The sequence below is a fragment of the Monomorium pharaonis genome, chromosome 10 (assembly GCF_013373865.1).
Source record: "Monomorium pharaonis isolate MP-MQ-018 chromosome 10, ASM1337386v2, whole genome shotgun sequence".
Classification (NCBI taxonomy): domain Eukaryota; kingdom Metazoa; phylum Arthropoda; class Insecta; order Hymenoptera; family Formicidae; genus Monomorium; species Monomorium pharaonis.
The window spans coordinates 13,208,744-13,229,213 of NC_050476.1; the positions used below are offsets into that span (position 1 = coordinate 13,208,744).

Sequence of the window (20,470 nt, forward strand, 5' to 3'; positions counted from 1 at the left end):
TTGCCAGCAAGCCTGCTTGCATCGCTTGCACGCAACGCCCGTGGAGGGGACCCCCACTCTTCGGACCGCGTCGCGCGGTGGAAGCATCTGCCATCTCATTTGTTCTTAGCTCCGTCTCTTTCGCATTCGAACCGTCTTCTTTTATCTGGAGCTGTTCTCAACTCTTCTTTTCTCTTACAGCTATACCCGTATGATTTCCGATTGCCTTGGCAATACGACGCGCCACGTAATAATAAATTTTCCAGCAAGCTTTTTATGAATTTGTACTATTATTATACACGCGAAGATTTTTTACAAGTACGAAATAAATATAAAAATTAAAGTTCTTTAAATGTGATCCACTCTTGGCCAACATGTACGTTTCTTATTTAAAAAGTATGTCATCCCGCAAATTTTTTTAAATAAAAAAACAAATATATATACAGGGTGTTACAAAATCATCGGATTTGCTTAACACGATGCGATAGAGAATAAAAATCTAAGAAGAAATGTCTAATACTATTTTTCGATACGGTAAATAGTTTCGCCTTAATTTATCATTGCAATAAGTCAATAAGCGCGGAAGTACAAGAGAAAGTCAGTGACGGAGAATGCGTGAAGTTGACTCCTTGATATTAAAAATTGAAAAATGCTTCTAATGCTAATAATTGTCGATAAAATTCTTTAAAAGGCTACCAAAATTTTCAATAGAACTGTCGGTTACCGAGAAATATTTCCATTTTGACCATTTTCCATTGGAAAGTGTCATAAATAGAGCAAATAAATATTTAGAAACTAATGGTAGACACTTTGAGCACTTGTTATAAAAAGCACTTGTTATAATGTTTTATCGTTTTATAATAAATAAATTTAATTGCCATTGAATTTTTTCTGACTTTGTCTGATAAACAAATCTTTGTAAGACCTACAGCGGTAAAATTTTTTTCGGTAATCGACAGTTCTGGTAGCCGCCTGAAGAATTCTATCGATGATTATTAGCACTCGAAGCTGTAAGCTACGGAATAAAAAATTTCTTTAGTTAAAGATACAAATTCGAAAATTTTCTAAGTCCCGTCAAAATGGAAATTTTCTCGATAACCGACAGTTCCATTAAAAATTTTGATAGCCTTCCAAAGAATTTTATCGATAATTATTAGCATTAGAAGAATTTTTCAATTTTTAATAACAAAGAGTCAACTTCACGCATTCTCCGTCACTGACTTTCTCTTGTACCTCCGCGCTTATTGACTTATTACAATGATGAATTAAGGCGAAACTATTTACCGTATTGAAAAATAGTATTAGACATTTCTTCTTAGATTTTCATTCTCTATCGCATGGTGCTAAGCGAATCCGATGCTTTTGTAACACCCTGTATATATAATGTTTATAAAAAAAAATAGAGATGACATGGATAGGAGTGTTTGTGATTTGGAATGCTCCGGAGTGATAGGTGGTGATTTGGTGAAGGAGAGGAAAGTGAAAGGTGTTAGATGGAAATTCGGGAAGAGGAGGTCGGAGAGTGACCGGACAATTGGAGGGAAATTAAAAGAGGACAGAGGAGGAAAAAAATAAGAGAGGAAGCGTTGGAGAGTTTCGGAAGCAAGAGAGAGAATGGAGTCCGGAGATGATGGATGGGAAGAGGACAGGGAGAGGGCGCCAGGAGGAAAAATGAGAATGTGGATAGAAGGGAGATGGAGAAAGAAGGAAAGTGGTTGGAGAGCATGGTGAGATGACGCGGTTAAGGAGTGGCACCATCTAGAGGAAGAGTGGGGCAGCAGAGGTTTGGTGGAGCACCTGGCAGGACGCTTAGGAAGATATAAACAAGGTTGGCAGGAGTGATAGGACAAGACGGTAGCGAGTTTGGGAATGCTGAGTCCCGCAACATGTGGTCCGTCGGAGATATGTGATAGTAGACAAAGAGGCAGTGGTGAAAAGAAAGTAATTGAAGCAAGGAAGGAATCTGAGTGAAAATAAAGAGGGAGAAAAAGTATTTGGAACAGAGTGAGAGAAAATAATGGAGAGAAGAGGGAAGGAAGTGTGGGGAGAGAAGATGGAAGAAATTGGAAGAGAGATGAGGAGATTGAGGGCGAAGATGAGGAGAGGGCTAAAGGAAGTTAGGGAGAGATTGAGGTGTTTGAAAGTGAGGCTGCAAGCACTAAAGGAAGAAGAAGTGAGACGGGAAGAGGAGAAAGAGAGAGAGTCGAAGGAGAAGAGGAGCTGGCAGAACGACCGAGAAGGGTGCAGAGGGAAAGGAGATGAGAAACCGAAGGGAGACAAGGGAGAAGGGAAGATGGGGGTAACAAAGACAAGAAGGGAAGAGTGGAGAGGGGTGAAGAAGAGAAGAGACGGAAAGGCAAAAGCGAGGTAGATTGGTGGCAGGAAGTGAAGGGAAGTGAGGAGGAGGGTGGAAAGATGGAGGAGGAAAAGAAGCGGGAGGAAGAGGCGAGGAGCGAGAAGAAAAGAAGCAACCAAGAAGGAGGGGGGAAGAGGAACGACAGGCAGGAGGAGACGGCAAGGAGGAAAGGAGGAGCACGAGGGAAGCAGCGGAGGAGGATGGAGACGGGAAAAGGGATAACGGAGAAAAGGGGGGACGGGACTGGAAGCATGGAGGAGGGTAGAAAGGGAAATGGAGAAGAGAATGAAGGAGAGTGCAGAGAAAGAAGGTTGGGAAAGGGTGAGATTGGCGGAGAGGGAAAGAAGGATGAGGGAGGTAATGAGGAGAAACATAATATGGAGGGGCGTGGAAGGGAATAGGGTGATAGAGAGAAGAGCGGTAATTAAGGGTATTATGAAAAGGGAGTTAGGGAGGGAAATGGAGGTAGAGGATAATAGAAAGAGTGGGGGAAGGAGGGATAGTGGTGATAACGGAGATGATGCGGGAGAACGATAAAAAATGGTTGTTGGAAAGGAAGGCGGATATTAAGAGGCGTTGGGAAGTGAGGATAGACGAAGATTTGTCAATGGAGGAAAGAAAGATCAGCTGAAGAATGCTGGAAAGGGCAAGTGAGGAGAGAAGTAGGGGAAAGAAGGTATTTGTGGGAAATAAAAGTATGTGGGTGGACGGGTTGGAATGAGTGTGGAACAAGAAAAAAAAAGAAGTGAGAAATAGGAGCGGGAGAGGTAAAAGGGGGAAGGAGCTAAGGTGGGGGAGGAATGGGGAAGACGATTGGAGGAGGAAAATAATGATTTGTATTCTTAGGAGGGGACAGAGGGATGCTGAGGGAGGAGACGCAGAGAAGAGAGAAGGTTTGAGTGGAATGGAGACTGAACGGTAGAGAGAGAGCGAATGGAGACAAAGAGAAAAAAGGAGAGGAGAAGAGGCCCACCGAGACAAGAACTGAAAGAGGAAACTAGAGGAGAAGAGGTGGATGAAAATGGCAGAGGAGACTGGAGGAGGAAAAGTCGGAGAGGAGGGCCGGAATAAAAGGAAGTAGAGATTGAGGATGGGGAAAGGGAGGATTGAGGGCATGCGAGAAGGAATGGGGGAAATAGTATGTAAAGGGTCACACATGGCCAGGTTCGGAAGTTAAGAGGAGAATTAAATGTAAACCGTTCGGGAACGCTCCGTAGAGAAAAAGCGCCTTGTAATTCCTGAAAAGGAAAGCAATAAAGTTATTATTATTATTATTATTATTATTATTATTATTATTATTATTATTATTATTATTATTATATGAAATGTTTATATATGTTTATAGTAATTTTTTTCGTAAAATTTCTGTTTGACATAAAATAAATAATAGTAATACTAAAAAGACAGAAACCAATTTAAAAAAATTTGCATTGTTTTTTTTTTACAAAAGGTTACGTTTGAAGAAATAAGAAAAATTGCTCCTATAATAATGTATAATTTTGACTCATGCAATATATATAATTATATATGAATAACTTTTTTAATTTATTATATCTAATTTTTTGTTAAAAAAGCAATGCAAAAATTAATTTTAACTAGTTTTTGTCTTTCCAGTATAGCTTATTTTTTTATACCAAGCAAAAATTTTACAAAAAAAAAGGAACTAATATAAAAATATATGGACAAATTTTATATATTTCTATGTTCTTACATAAAATTTTTTTTCTAAAATATGATAAAAATTAGTTTTAATATTTTAAATAATAAAATATTTTTTTGATTATATAATTTTTTTATTATAATTGACTATATAATTTTAAATGTTACATCTTAATATTTATAACCTTTGGAAGGTCTTCCCCTTGTCCTCTTCCTCTCTCATACTGTACTCCCTCTCTTTTTTCCTCCTCTCCAACTGTATTTTGTTAACCATGCTCGTTGGCGATACCAACCGGCACGGGATCTGCCATGTATTCGACCTGTCGGTTCGGTGCAGCCCGCGCATAAGACTGTAGCGCTACAGTAGCAGTGTCTTGCCGGAACGCAGTCATTGTTTACGTCGTTTACAATGTAAATCCTTAAAAATGGCCAACTTTAATAAAAACAAATTATTGAATTGTTTAGTGTTTTTACATTACTTTTTTTTTTTTCCTCTAAAGCAAGCATGTCAAACTCATATGATATTACGGCCTACATGATCTATTTTGTATTAAGTTAAAGGCCGCATGTTTTCAATGTTCAAAAAATTAATAAAATACGATTTTTAGAATGATTATATTATGTATTATGTGTTTATTAGACTCAATGTCAAGCTCAATGTGTTGTATATTATACATACATAGTCGTTCCATATTTCATGTCATTTTTTGAACTAAAAATATTTTACATTTTATTGTATATTATACAATATACATACATAGTCATTTTATATTTCATGTTATTTTTTAAACTTAAACTATAAATATTTTATATCAAACATAATCATAATAAAACATAAATCATCACATAAAATCCTACACAAAAAAATTTACTCGTATTATACAAAATAGAGTAATTTAATAACTTGCAATTAAACTAATTTACATTTTCAGAATTTTTTAATTCATTTCCAGAATCCATTTTAAAAGGTTATTTAATTAATAACCCATATTTATCCAATTAATATCAAGTTTTGACACTTAAAGTTGAGAAATTTGAACTTTTTTCTTGTTGACGCTGGCGTCACGTATGGCAACGCAATCTCTCGAAACGCCAGTGTCAAGCATCAAATGAAAAGATATCTTCGCACTTTCCTCCGCACCATCGTCCCCGCAAAGTGTTTGCCCAATCGTAAATGCACATAAATGAGATTTATGTATGTTCGATTTAATTTAATCCTATATTTTCTTTTTTTTTCAATCACTAAATTAAAAGTTATTGAAACGCAAAATTTAAACTGCATACTGCAACTGCGTTAAACTAAACTGCATACAAATAAAAATAAAATTTACTTTAAAATAGTTAATTTTTTTTTCAAAAAATTTTTAAAAACTCTCGGCGGGCTGCAATCTATGTATTGGCGGGCCGCATGCGGCCCGCGGGCTGCGTGTTTGACATGCCTACTCTAAAGAGACCAACTTTTACTAAAGTAATATTCGCAAAACATTCGCATATTTTCTGTGAATGCGAATGCAAATGCGAATACTTTAAAATCAGCGAATATTCGCGAATGCGAATATTCGTTACATCATTAATACGTACACATATGTAAGTCTTCTCGAAATTTTATAGAGCAAAAAGTGAGTATGAAGTAAAATTGGAAAATTATAGTGACAGTATTTTTCACTGTATGAAATTTAGAGAGTGTATGTATGTGTATGTGAAAGATAATGATCTATCTGTTATAATAAAATAGAATCAATACTGTTTTTACAAGTATTAATATATAATATTTATAAATATGTCAGTAAATTATACCATTAATTTCCTGCTACTGTTGATGCTGCTGGTTCTGCTGCTGCTGCTGTAAAACGGCTGTATCATTTGCTGTTGCTGTTGCAAGAGCTGATTTATTTGATGTTGCAGTTGTAACATCTGCTCTTGCAGCAGCTTCATTTCATTTCCGTCCCTTCGTAAAACAACTCGTCTTTCTAAAACATACATAAATAATATAAAGATATTATGTAAATAATATGATAACTTAAAGTAAATATTATATAGTAATCCTTTACGGAAGAAAAGTAGCTGACGTAGCTAAAAACTATTATAATTAATCATGTGTAAAATATAAACTGCTATTATTTTAGCCGTAATACTTGATTTAGGCGTAATATTTGATTTAGTTGAAAGAGTTTAGTGTAATTATTGACCTATACGGAGCCACCTCCGATTTCAATGTCTTTCACATATGTTATCAGGGACATAACCTTGAGTAACTTCCTTATAACTTAATCGTCGGTCATTGTTCTTTAAAGAGTTATTAACGAAAGAAGTTTGAAAAATATTCATGTAAATTAGAACGGGAGAGGTTCAATGGCGCACAGTACAATTGGACACGTTGTAATTGCCCACCGTGCTATTAGATACGAAACATTGCGCACCATTCAATTGGACACAGTTCGATTGGACACCGTTCGATTGGACACAGTTCGATTGGACACAGTTCGATTGCGCATCGTTCGATTGGACACAGTTCGATTGCGCACCGTTTAATTGCGCACCGTTCAGTGGCACACCGTTCAATTGCACGCCGTTCAATTGCGCACAGTTCAATTGCACACCGTTCAATCAAACGCATATTAAATATTCATACATTATGACTGCGTTTGCAATGTGTACATAAGTTAGCGACTTGGACGGGGTGGGTGCGGGAGGAGGGCCTAAGACCCCCCTTGCACCCCTCCCGTGTGTGTGTGTGTGTGTGTGTGTGTGTGTGTGTGTGTGTGTGTGTGTGTGTGTGTGTAAAGCATTCACTGTACCACATGGGTTTGCGACTTAAATGCAATTGGACAATGTGCAACTGAACGGTGCGCCACTGAACGGTGCGCAATCGAACGGTGTGCAATCGAACTGTGTCCAATCGAACTGTGTTCAGTCGAACTGTGTCCAATCGAACGGTGTCCAATCGAACTGTGTCCAATCGAACTGTGTCCAAACGAACTGTGCGCAATTGAACGGTGTGCAATGTTTCGTGTCTAATAGCACAGTGGACAATCGCAACGTGTCCAATTGTACTGTGCGCCAATGAAGGCCTCTCGATTGGACCAACGATATCTGGAGGGGAAAACTTGCTCTCCCGACATCGCTGCTGTTTGGTGGAGCGACACGAGGATTGGTGGAGCGACACAGAGTGAGGGAACGCGACTCCCCGAGTATAAATACCGATGCGAGGAGCTCTCGTGAGCTTTTCGCGCGCAGAACATTGAACGATAAGCATCCCACGTCGTAATAAAGGGAGATACGAGTTCGTATAGATATATATTCACGCTGAAGGCGAGTACGTGCGTGCGCGAGTGAGTTCCGCGGAAGTGCGACTAACGAACAGTTCCGCATAATAAATTGTGCCGGGCGAGTAAGCCCACATTGCGAAATAATCGCGAAGCAATTCGATAACCCGATTGTGAAGAAGCGTCGCGTACGGGTGATGTTAACATCTCTCTTTGAACACAAAGACATTCCAAAACGAGTGTAAATTGAAGCGATGCGTACGGGAAGTGATTGTGACATTTCTTTTCTGAAAGAATTGAATAAACTATTTTGTTATTAGTTTTTATTACAAAACACATGTGTATTAACTTACCTTTGTGCGAAAAGTCCGATCCATGTCCTATTGGCGAGTCCTTGAAAACCTGAAAGAAAAGCATCCTATTAATCACCGAAGCGTAATACAGACACTTAACCTAAAAATACTTACCTGGAGACGTTCCTGAGGGACGACGGCGATCCTGAAGAGTCCCGACGGGTGACGACGGCACCTGAAACATAAAAGGAATAAATTAAAGATTAAACAATGTGTATAACGCGTAGTGTAAAGAACAGAGACTAGTGCATGTGGTAGTTATCCGGATACATAACCTAAAAGCGGATTATTCCTGCCACGTTGCGGAGATCTTCTGTACAGCAGCGGTGTTCCATCCGAGACAACTAGTCCGGAACACTCGATCCTTGCTCCTGGGTTGGTGAAAGAATCTAGCGACTGTGACAACGGCAGAATAAAGTACGTGAGTTCAATTATCCGAAACTCACTAAAAACTTTCGCATACCGTGATCCGGTCACAACCTAACCTAACCTTGCGACCGACCCTAGGGACCAGGTTTGAGGCCACACCGTCAACATCTGGCACACAGAAGACAGGAGGCGAGGCGAGGAAATACGAAACCGCCAAGACTGAGAGAAAGATCATCAGGGGGAAAAGCGTACTTAGCGTGACGCTTCAGCGATCCGTCGACAGCACAAAGACGCGTCCCCACTACACTTGGCTTGAAACAACACACACACATTATACACATTCGTTCAAGTCTTTTAGTTTATTTAACGTCGCGTCAATTTTTTCTCTATATCATTATTAATATTTATTTTTTATCCTTTATTACAATTACACTAAAGTTTTAGGTTAAGTTACAGGTGCCCGTTATATGTGTAACATATAAGTTAAAGGATCTATAACCTATAACCAAATAAACGTATTATTCTTTACCATAGCCCATGCGCGTAGCATTAAGTATTATTATGAGTTATATATCATAGCATAAGTCTTAGGACGCATAAATTTATTTAATGTTAAAAAAACAATAAAATGTTATCCTTTAGTTCTAAATATAACCTATCTTTGCATAAACATTGCATAAAATTAGGTTAATAGTTTTTAGAATAGATTCTTAGCATTTAAGAAGATTAGACTCGGTGCAATCCGTATGTATTTTCGAGTGCAATCCCTAGGAAACGCGGGAAGCCATTCGCAACGCCAAGGGGACAATCCTCAACGCTCTCTGCCAGCCCGGAATACGTTCTGACGGGATTGGTCAATACCGTGATGGTGGGGGAAGCCCAGCGGTGTCCGCGCAATAACACCAATGCGCAAAGGACGATTGGACGAGCGAGCTGGAGTGGAGAGACGCATCGCACCCGACGCGAACCAGACTAACGCTATCGCCGATTGGCGGATGAGCCGGCGAAGGGGATACGACGTCGAGTATAAGAAGAGAAACCGGAAGCAATCGAGAGCTTTCGCGTCTCGGTCTTCATGAGGGAATAACCTCACGAGATTAACAAAAAGTTTTCGCGCCAAACGCGTCGAGGGGATTAGATCCTCGGTAAAATCGATTGCGCATGCGAGCGGGAGTTCCGTGGGTGACACGTTAAATCATTGCGGATTCCGTTCAAGGGATCAGAGCCGAATGCTAGTAGGCTCAGTTAGTATTGCAAAGACACAGGCGTTTACGCAAGTGTGAATAAGCGTCGCGGTCGGGCACATGTACACATGCGTTGTGATTAAGCGAGATATTTTCCATCCGATGACCCGAGTGTGAAAAAGCGACGCGGACGGGCACCTGTAAACTCAAACATAAGTTTAAGTGAATAATAAACGTCACATTGATATTTGTTTTGTTACACAAAAATAATAAGTGTTCTTACTTACCTATCCGGATGTGAGTGTCCTTTCCTGAGGGGAAGTCCTGGGCGATCTACAAATAAGACAATCTCATTAAAATCTGGCGTATCGGTGATACATAACCTAAAAGCGTTTTACTTACCTGGTGATGTTCCGGAGAGATTGCGGCGATCCAGACGAATCCTGAGCAGCTACGGGAGGCACCTGAAAATAAAAGAGAAGGGATTAGTGTAAGGAATAGGACCACGAGCGTCGAGGGAAAACCGACGCAACGCGGGAGCACATAACCTATAAGCGGGATACTGATCTCAGCACGGTGCTGTTTCCTGACGTCGAAGCGGGTGTTCCGGACGAGATCCAGCACAGGGGAGCATCCGAACTTTGCTTCTTGAAGGTGAAAGGAGCTGGCGACTGTGGACAAGACACGAGAAAAGGTACGTGAGTTCGTTTACGAGTAGGTCGTAGATTTCTCGTAGATCGATTAACCGGTTACAACCTAACCTAATTTACAAATAAAAACCTGTCTAAAAACACTTACTAAAAGATGACTTAAGGTGACTAATTTTAGACATCTTTCAGTTGTCTTAAAGATGACTAAAAGATGTTTAAAATTAGTCACCTTAAAGTCATCTTTTGGATAAGGCTTAAAAGTCGACTTAAAGCGGGTCATGAGCCGACTTTTAGTCGTCTTTTTGTCAACTATACGCTCTGACTAAAAGATGTCTTTGACTAAAATATGAAATTTTTTTTTCAAAATTTTATTAATGTAGTTAGATAGAGATATTGTTATCATAAAACTTTTGTATAAAACATTTTTTGATATTTTGTTTAGTTTACGAGATATATCGGAAAAAGCAAAAATCTGCTCTACACTACTGAAAAAAGCATGAGAGAATGAGATAGCACCGCGACGGAGAGCGTTAAAAAATATTTTAAAGAAATTTTTTATTAAGGTTTATTTATGATATTGAATATAATATAAGATACTAAAAATATAATAAAGTAATGTAAAATAATAATATTTTGTATAATATAATATGTAATAATATAATATAATAATGTCGCACGTGAATGCATGCTGATGTGAGTGAGAGAGAAAGAGTAAATAATATTAATATAATATAGTAATATAATAATATAATATAATGTAAAATATTTATATCCAGACTTCTTGGTCCGGATCCATTAGCGGTGACATGCCAAAGAGTCGACGCAGATCGACGACATCTGCCAATCCAAATCGGCCATATGATTTGTCAATTAAGGCATTATTTCGCTCTCTGTCGATCTTGCAAAAGTATCACGTCCAAAATCTTTTTCTTATATTGATAAATCCATGTATGTGGATGTTATAGAGATATATCCATGTCTAGATACAAAATTAACATATTTTAGTGTGGCATTATACATTGAACAACAATATACTTTGAATCAGGGTAATGAAAATGCAAATTAAAAAATAATGCATTACTTATTAATTTTTTAATAAGTAATTATTTCTTTACTCATTAATTATTAAAACAATAATGCGTAATGAAAAAACTCGCATTAATTATTTCAAAAGTAATGCGTAATAAAAAAAATCGCATTACTTATTACAAAAGTAATGCGTAATGAAAAAAATCGCATTACTTATTTCAAAAGTAATGCGCAATGAAAAATATTGCATTACTTATTTCCAGTGTTGTAATATATCATTAAATAAATAATCTAGATCAGATCAAGATCTTTATCAAAATATTAAATTTAGATCAGATCACAGATCATTTTTCATACATTTGATCCAGATCATAGATTACATTAATTTTGATCTAGATCGAAGATCGTTTCTTTTTTTTACTTGACAATTTGGTAGGAGTAGGAATCGAAGTTTTTTAAGCTTCTTTAATAGGCTTTTAGGAATGTCCCAGAAATCTTTAATGGATCCGGACAAAGAAGTCTGGATATAAATATTTTATATTATATTATATTATTATATTACTATATTAGATTAATATTATTTACTCTTTCTCTCTCACTCACATCAGCATGCATTCACGTGCGACATTATTATATTATATTATTACATATTATTATATTATACAAAATATTATTATTTTTATTATATTACTTTATTATATTTTTAATATCTTATATTATATTCAATATTATAAATAAACCTTAATAAAAAATTTCTTTAAAATATTTTTTAACGCTCTCCGTCGCGGTGCTATCGCATTCTCTCATACTTTTTTCAGTGCATAGTGTAGAGCAGATTTTTGCTTTTTCCGATATATCTCATAAATTAAACAAAATATCAAAAAATGTTTTATACAAAAGTTTTATGGTAACAATATCTTTATTTAACTACATTAATAAAATTAAAAAAAAAATTTTTTTTTAATTAAAAAACAATTGTTAAAAAAAATTTTTTTTTAAATTTAATTACTGTAGTTAGATAGAAGTACTTTTATTGTAAAACTTTTGTATAAAACATCTTTTAATATTTTGTTTAGTTTACGAGATATATCGAGAAAACGAAAAATGTCTCAATCTTTGAAGGGTGGTTTCACCCCTTTAAACCGTTTATGGGCAGCTACGATAAATTTCTAAATTCATGTATTTACCCCCTCTACATTTATGCCAAGTTTTATTAAAATCAGAATTTTTGAGTTCCCTTGTTAGACCCTCTTTGTCGGATCGCGACACTAGCGCTCGCACTCGTTCCAGATATATTATATTTCAGTGGAACAAACAGTGTTGAGTATCGAAAATTAGATTTTATTGCCTAATTGAGACGAAATTGCGAAACGAAAATTTAGGTTACATACGCGTAAAAAGTCGATATGTAGAGCAACCAAAAAAATTGTTTGTTCTCGATATAAAGTCCAATTCACAGATGGATATTAATATGTGTACTTTAATTCTGGAAAAGAATTTCCAAATCTATAAAAGAAATATATACGAAATCTCATTAATGATGTGCACGAATGACTACATTATCGACTCCCGATCACTTAAAATGTATCTCAAAGACGTCTTTAGGATGTGTCTTAAGAGGTTACACCAACTTTGATATTTTATTCCTGCTAAACGGGTAATAGGAATTAAATAAAATTTTGTGTGATTATTGACTTATGTTTCAACAATATAAAAAAAATTTTTTATTAAACAATGGCGATGGAAAGCAGAAATATGGCCGTCGACACACATCGAGGTTTGAAAAACGCATTTTGCGGTGACCACTGTCCCGTCTAAAACAAAAAAACAAAATGGTGTTTTTAAGCTAACAGTAATGGTTTGTCGGTGACGATCGCCGATTGTCGATTTTATCGTTTGTTACAAAATGGCGATGAGTTAAAGTTAAAATTTAAAAATAACGAAAAATTTTTGTCCTTTACATTTTTTTTAATTTTTAATGAAGATCGATTAAAAAAAATAGATCGTCACTGACAAAAGAATGTTTTTGAGAGTATTGTGTAAAAATTTGAAAACGATCCATCGATTAGTTTTTGAGATCTAGTGGTCACCGTCTTTGAAAACCATGTTTCGAGAAAAATGCGTTTAAAGTTTCAATTTTAGTTCTACTATTGTTAACAGCTGAATTTTGCACTTTACCTCTAATCTGCAATTTCGGGGCCATATGAGATTCCTTCCACATCAATAGCAGCAGCGCTCTGTGAAAACCTCTGTTGACGGCGAGCAATCCTTCCTTCGCGCGTCACCTTCTGCGGTAGTACTTCGGCCACATCGATGCGCGCTCGGTCTTGATTTTCGCAATATGCAGCACAATTCTTTTATTATCATTAATAAATATGCGGCAGCACCTTCATTAAATGTGCATGCAGCAATATTGGCAACAATTTGCACAACGTGTACATCGTTGCGCTGCACTTTTGGCGCTATGCGCCAAGTCAGATTGTTCAAACTTTTGTTAACGTTTTGCGTAAATCTATCGACGTAAATCTCTCCAGTAAATTATCACTAGAAAGTTGTTCAAATATTAGACGAATGGCTTTAATCACATCATCGTCCAGTGGCGATTTATGTTGATATTGCTCCAAATCAAGCACTTAAACGCTCGATCCCGTTTTACTCAACTCTTTGTAATTCCGACATTTTTGCAGATATCAACATAAAACTTTCAGGATATATTCTCGAAACTTGAAGCTTCAAAAAAATGTAATAAAAAAATCGATTTTTTTAACCCGCTAGGTTGGTGTAACCCCTTAAAGACGTCGGAAATCGGGACATAAGATGTCTCAATATATAACGTCTTAAAGACGTCTTTCTGACAATTTTGTAAGACGTCTTAGAAATTTTGAGACGTCTTTAAGACATCTTTAAGACGTCATAATGTTGTCTGGAAATTAGTTTTCCTTAACAAAAAATGTTTAAATACTTTTTAACTTGCCGTCGACCTAAGGAACTGTCACTAAGATGCAGTCTTTAGAAATACAGTCAATAAGTTATCGTCGGTAAGTCTCTGATGGTAAAAAGCAAAAACATCCATTAAGAATCACCCTGTATATACATAAAGATCTATAGAAAATAATTTTGTTGAAATATTATACACATCTATTTATATAGGTTATAGGTTATTTTTTTCTACAATTACGCTCAAATGTATCTGCGAATTGTGACATAGTAATAGTAACTAAAAACTGCCTTACCGTGATCACTTTAATACAGATTTAATAATTGTTTATTAAACTTCGCAGACTACAGTAAAACTCCTAGTACGCAGTCACAAACTTACGCTGCCGTTTACCAAGTAAAAACTACCGCGGTGCTCAAATAGTAACAACGCCCCACTTGAGTTGCTCAGTAGAATCTATTGAACTAATTGGCAAAATCAACTGATTTTTTTTCTCAGTGTAGGATACTCAAACTGATCTCGCCAGATTGACAAAACTTAACTTTTGTCAATCTCGCGATCTCTAACAAGCTTAAGTGTTTTTTATAATTATTTTTATGATTTAGCAAGCTTATTTATACTAATTAAATTTATTTTAGTAAAATACCGTGCATTATAACTTAATTTGAGATTAATTAATGCAGTTTTATAATTAATTAATTAATGTAATTTGCTAGCGGGGCAAAAGGCGTGAATATAAATTAGGACAAATTTTGTACAGCAGATATAAACTTAGAGATCTGTATCAGCCAGAATTCGTCGTAGCTCATAGTTCCGATTTTGATAGAACAAAAATGTCTCTGCAATTGGTTTTCACCTTCTGTTTCTGCCAAAGAATAAACTATAACAGTGGAACCTTTTAAATTGACAACCGATTCCGATCACGTGCTTACCACGTGCTGATGATAATTTTTTGCGTCTATCGAATGCCCACAGTAAGCATGACTTAGGTTGCGTTCCGTTTTACGCATGATGCGCATAATACATTGTTCATCTTTGTTTAACGTCAGACAAACAATAAAGATGAATGATGCATTATGCGCATTATGCGTGAAACGGAATGCAGTTTTAGTAACGAAAGTGACGATCAAACAATTACTATATCTAAGAAAATTCTAAAACCGTCTGTTTTACGTATTATAAATAAATTAAGTTTTCAGTGGTTTTATAGAATTGCAAGTCTTTTACAGAATTAAAGTACGCACAAAAATCTAAAGAAAAACGACCAAATATATATAAAAAAACAAAAAAAATTTTATTTTTCATACGTAGAACTTAATAACAATATTTACTTAATATTTACTTAATATACAAAGTCTACGATGTACAAAATGAAACCATATTCTTTTAGAGATAACATATACAAACATGCAATTCAAACTAACAATAAGATTAAGCCTAGAAAGAAAGTTTTTTTATTTCAACTTTTTATAATTGCAAGTACAAGGTAATAAAAATTTAAAAACAATCTAAAAACAATTTTTTATTCTCGGTATAAAGTCCAATTCGTACACTAATATTAATACATGTACTTTAATTCTAGAAAAGGATTTCCAAATCTATAAAAAAAAAATACATATGATATGTACGAATGACTACATTACTGTCGCCGATTGAGTTTAACAGGCACTTTAGCTTTACCTTAAACACACAGAAGAAAGAACCTTTTTTGTTTTAAAGAAATTCTATAGTCGTCTATTTTACCAACATTCCCTGTTTTAAACTAATTTTAAACTTTTAATTAGCTTTATAAAATTGTACTTTTATAGAATTATAATACGTACAAAAATGTAAAGAAGAATGATCGAGTTCATATAAAAAAAATTAGTTTTTTAACATTACGGTCGATAATTGCTGTCACTTTACAATGATATTTGATTGACACATAAAATTTATGATATTTGTACAAAATAAGACCATGCTCTCCTAGAGACAACCTATGTAAACAATATTGTACAATTAGAACTAGGATTAAAATCCTACAAAAGAATTAGAGCAAAGTTTGTTTATCAAAATTATAATCATATTGTGTATTAGATGATTATTATAATTTTAATATAATATTTTCTTAAAATTTAACATTACAACATATTTTTCTTAAATTTTTTAAGAAACATGTAATTTTGTGTTTATATGTGAAACAATGATTGTTAAATAAAATATAATAGTTTTAAGATTTATATTCTGAAGCTCAAAAATTTACGAGGAATATAATCTATATTTCAGATTATTTTTAGGTATCTCAATGAACATAATCGAGTACTAAGTTTGCCCGAAATTAAAAAAAAATTTTCCCAATTCAGAGGCACGATAAATGAATTAACAAAGTTAACCGGCAAGAAGATCGAGACACTTCTGAGGATGCTTTATTTATATAAACTTTCGTAGCGGAATCATTTATGAATCTGACTCTTTCTGAATGGGTATATAATTATTTCCCGGATGGTCCATTATTTGCATACAATATTGGAAATTATTCTCCTTTATTAAGGAGGCTGTATGCTGGTAAGAGCATATTCAGAATTTTATTATTATGGTTGCATGTTTACCGTGAGTGAAAATTTATAGGTCCGATAATTTATGTCATGTCAGTAAATATGCTAGCTGTATAAGAAGCAAACTGTACAAAGTCAAATACGAAAATTTATTTATACAGTGTGTCGTGCCGTTCCGTGCACGTCGGGGTCCGTCCTCCGTTAGAGGCCCTTCGCACCGCTGGTCACTTATTATTGGCTGCACTCTGCTTGCTCGAGAGTGCGCTCCCGGGAATTGGGGTTTAAATAAGGCACTTCCAACGTGGATAATATGTACACTTTATTTCACTACTTAACTTCACTCGATGGATTACTTTTACAGCAGGGTTACGTGACAGAATAATTATAACGCGACAGATTGATTATGACTGAGCCCGACTTGGCGTTGGGCTTTCCCTTTTTTATTCCAGTTTTCTAGGTTACGTTGCATCCTTGCCGATCAGCGTTCCTGCTACTCGGCAAGGCTGCTGCGTCTGAATTTCGGGTATTCGGCTCTAATTGGGCCGTTGCGCTATTTTCTCATTGTCGCGCTTGGAGTTGCGCGATCTTTTCTTTTGCTACATTGATATTTCGCCGAATGCTTAGTCGCGATCTACATATGTCGGTTACGAAGTCGGATGGGGAAATCCGGCCCGTAACAAGTGGTTACCTTAACATCGCGGCATTGTTGTATGCGTTCAAAGTATACAAACCTCATGTACCTGAATATTTTAGCGCAGTTATTCTAGAATTGTTACAGCAAAACAGTCAGTATTATGTAAAAGTGAGTAAGTTATCAAATAGTATATGTCTGTAAATACATAAATGTTAATACATTCGAGAAAAAATAAACCACATAAATATATATAATTACATATAAGGACCATTTTTTCGGAAATCTAGAAAGAAGTAATTTCTTATTAAATAAAAAGAAAATGTAGAATAAAATCTGTTCAGACATAAAAATATATAAAAACGTATATTATAATATATATTATAAAATATATCATAAAATATATTATATTTTTTTTTAAATTTAATTCTTGAAATTATTTTTTTTAAATGTTAGCATGTAAGGGAAGTGCGCCGGTTGTGGGCACCATTTTGTTTTTAGCTCATAACTTTTGACTAAATGCATATTATGCAGACATATGTGTACCAGTGGAAAGCTAGAGGCCTTAGCTAACTGTCAGTGAAGGAACTAAATTGATTTCTTCAACTAGAAAAATTTTATTAAAAATTTAGTAAAGTGACAATTTTTGGACAAAAAAAATTTGTACCCGGTTGTGGGCACCCTTAAAAAATTCGCTAAAAATGGAAAAATATGAAGGAAAACCCCCACAAATAAAGGAAAAATAAAAATTTATTTATTTTAGAAGCCTTCATTGGCAAAAAGAACAAAAAAAGATGACACGTTTTCACATTACTCATCGCCTTCTTCATCTTCGAAATCAAAAGCACAATGCTTGCATGTGAAGTAGCTGGCACGCATATCAGTGCACTTTAAATCATGTGCATATCAGTGCACCGGACGACTGCATTCATTGCATTTAATGGAGTTTGCGGCGGTCAATTTCCGTGGCAGTAGGTCCAGACAAATTCCAACAAAACACCATCTTCTACGGATGAAATATCGTCAAATTGGGCTGCCACTTTCTTCAAATAGCGTTGCAGACTGCTCCGAGGAATGCCATATGCTTTAGCAGTTCCTTTGACAGGTTTATTGTCCGTATAAGCAACACTTAATGGCTTGCAACAGCGCATTAAAATCCTTTTTTTTATCAAATAATTTTTCCGAGGTTGACGTGGCTAAAAATGCGTGAAATGCATAAAAACAGTGATAAAATACGTTACGTCAACATAAAAAACGATATTACGCAGTTTCTCAACCAAACACACGCATTAAATGAAAAAAAACAAGGGTGCCCACAACCGGTAACATGAAGGTGCTCATAACCGGGAATGGCAGCTATTTTTCCAAAAGACTAACAAATTATGTGGTGCAAAAATTTTGGTTGAATACGAAATAAAATCACAAAATACAATAACAATACTGCAAACACAATGAAACACTTACCTTTTTGAAAGAATTCACACCGATTTATCGCACTTCGAAAAGAGTAGAAAATCACTTTTCTGTTTATTTATTGCAAATAATTTTTACTATGCTCACAGCTACTACGCAAATGCGTGTATTCATTTCGGTATCAACACGAAAACTGCGTACCGTCAATACACACGTTTTCAGTACTCAGATCAGTAGCGTATGCTTGCTGTTCAAATTTATGTATGGGTGCCCACAACTAGAGCGTGCCCACAACCGGCGCACTTCCCCTATAAAAAAATTTAAATTTTTTATAAGTAACAAAAATATATTACAAATTTAATTCTATATGCGACGTAATTTTATTTTATATTATCGAGACATTTCGTCCATTATCGATAAACAATCTCAGATTGCGAAATTCTCTGTCCTTTTGACAAGTTTTCGGATCTAATTCGAACATCTGACGAGAAATTAGTTTGCGACAAAAAACAGACTACAAATTACGTAAACATGAAATATTCTACTACCATGGAAAATATGATGTGTTACGTCGTATTCTTGATGGTAACGCTCCTATTTTTGGGTTAATTTGGGTCAATCTAAACACTTTACTCAGAGAACGGAGATTTATGCCCGTATTCATAGTCAAACCTTATATTTAAGGTCTCCTTAAGTTTATCTTTAGATGCTCTACGGATCATTTCATTGATGGTTACAAAGTATCTAAAGATGAATTTAAAAAGGCCTTAAGTATAAGGCCTGACTATCAATACGGACATAAGTCTCGCAAATTCAAGATTGATCGACAGGAAGAAGGATTGGATAATGGTTCGGTGATATTACACAAAAGAACAATGACCTGATAGTACACAAAAGTATCTGCAATATTGCAGAGACATAACACTGAAATGTTGAAATTGTTACAGTAACGTTACGTTACGTCTCTGCAATGTTTCTGTAAGATTGCAGCAATGTCAAAACGTCCGCTTTGGTCCGCAAGAACGTTTCTGAAATATTACGGGAACATAACTATCCCAGATAGTAAAAGTCGCCGTTATTTTGATGTTTTAGAAAATATTTTAGGTACATGTCCTATATATGCAGCCATTATGAAAATATTGAAATAACATAATTATAATGTAAGAAAAAAAAATAAATTTATGTTACTTCTCAACAAGCATCGTTGTCACATCTGGCATTGACTAACTTTCACCCATCCAACTCTGAACCGCCGTCGACACTGCTTGACTTCGAAGATCGTACGCAACCTAGCACTTCGCGATGATCCATGAACACTTGATGCTCATGAATACATATTTGTTATAGATCAGTTCAATAGATGTCAGAAACATAAAACGTATAGTTAAATAATATTTATAAATAAATATAAATATGTATGTATAAATATACAGTTTTTTTCTGATTTTTACATGCGAAATAACATGTGGAATAACTTATAACTTATAAAAATGTTTTCGTTCTGTTCTTTTAATAAAACTAAATTATATTCCAGACAGCACACAATATTTATAAAATATTTACAAAATATTTATAATGATTTATAATTTATTTGAATATTTTATAAATATTTATCCAAATATTTTATAAATATTTTTGTGGTCTTAGATTTGACAGATCATAAAAATTTATTATAAATATTATAAAAAAATTTATGAAATATTTATAAATATTTACAAAATTTTTTGTACAATTACTTGTACAAATCTTTATTTTTTATTTACCATAAATAAATTATATATAATTATATATTTATTTACTATAAACACATCTATAACTCACATGCATATACATGAGAAGGCCATGACATGAGACGTAACTTGCATAATGCTTTTTGGCGCTGTACCCGCGTTGCCGAGAATGTGCGCCAAACATATCATATGAAAGGTTTCAGAAAATTTGTATTTGTAATATTACAAAATACTACATTGCAGGTACATTTCAAATGTAAAGTTTCAATCAAGATGATTGTAGAAATGTTGCAAATGTAATGTTTACAAAAAAGGTAGTCTCAGAAATATTACAAATGTGATGATACACAATTGAAACGTCTCTGCAACATAACTGAAA

At 35.0% G+C, this 20,470-nt stretch overlaps 2 protein-coding genes across 3 annotated transcripts; both read right to left on the reverse strand.

Moving 5' to 3' along the window:
• Window positions 1-1,258: 1,258 nt before the first annotated feature.
• LOC114254379 lies at window positions 1,259-7,677 on the reverse strand. Of its 2 annotated transcripts, XM_036293098.1 has the most exons (4): window positions 7,614-7,677; window positions 5,792-5,964; window positions 4,180-4,427; window positions 1,259-3,573 (listed from the first exon to the last, which is right to left on the reverse strand). In XM_036293098.1, exons 1-3 carry the CDS (start codon window positions 7,675-7,677, stop codon window positions 4,383-4,385), a joined length of 282 nt encoding a protein of 93 aa, XP_036148991.1. In that variant the 3' UTR covers window positions 1,259-3,573; window positions 4,180-4,382. The 2 variants fall into 2 exon arrangements, with proteins under 2 accessions (XP_036148991.1, XP_028046278.1); XM_028190477.2 differs by lacking the exons at window positions 5,792-5,964; window positions 7,614-7,677 and having other exon boundaries at window positions 4,180-4,333.
• Window positions 7,678-9,297: 1,620 nt separating this feature from the next.
• LOC118647707 lies at window positions 9,298-19,474 on the reverse strand. Its single transcript, XM_036293099.1, has 4 exons — window positions 13,024-19,474; window positions 9,569-9,837; window positions 9,454-9,499; window positions 9,298-9,364 (listed from the first exon to the last, which is right to left on the reverse strand). Exons 1-4 carry the CDS (start codon window positions 13,064-13,066, stop codon window positions 9,306-9,308), a joined length of 417 nt encoding a protein of 138 aa, XP_036148992.1. The 5' UTR covers window positions 13,067-19,474; the 3' UTR covers window positions 9,298-9,305.
• Between the last annotated feature and the right edge of the window lie 996 nt (window positions 19,475-20,470).

Excerpts from the sequence above, each read along its gene's own strand:
- LOC114254379 (XM_028190477.2), bottom strand. The coding sequence starts at position 2,709 with ATGTTTCTCCTCATTACCTCCCTCATCCTTCTTTCCCTCTCCGCCAAT.
- LOC118647707 (XM_036293099.1), bottom strand. The coding sequence starts at position 13,066 with ATGTGGAAGGAATCTCATATGGCCCCGAAATTGCAGATTAGAG. Across the intron at positions 9,500-9,568 it reads TCTCTCCGGAACATCACCAG|ATCGCCCAGGACTTCCCCTC; the intron begins GTAAGTAAAACG and ends TCTTATTTGTAG. Across the intron at positions 9,365-9,453 it reads GGACACTCACATCCGGATAG|GTGCCCGTCCGCGTCGCTTT; the intron begins GTAAGTAAGAAC and ends TTGAGTTTACAG.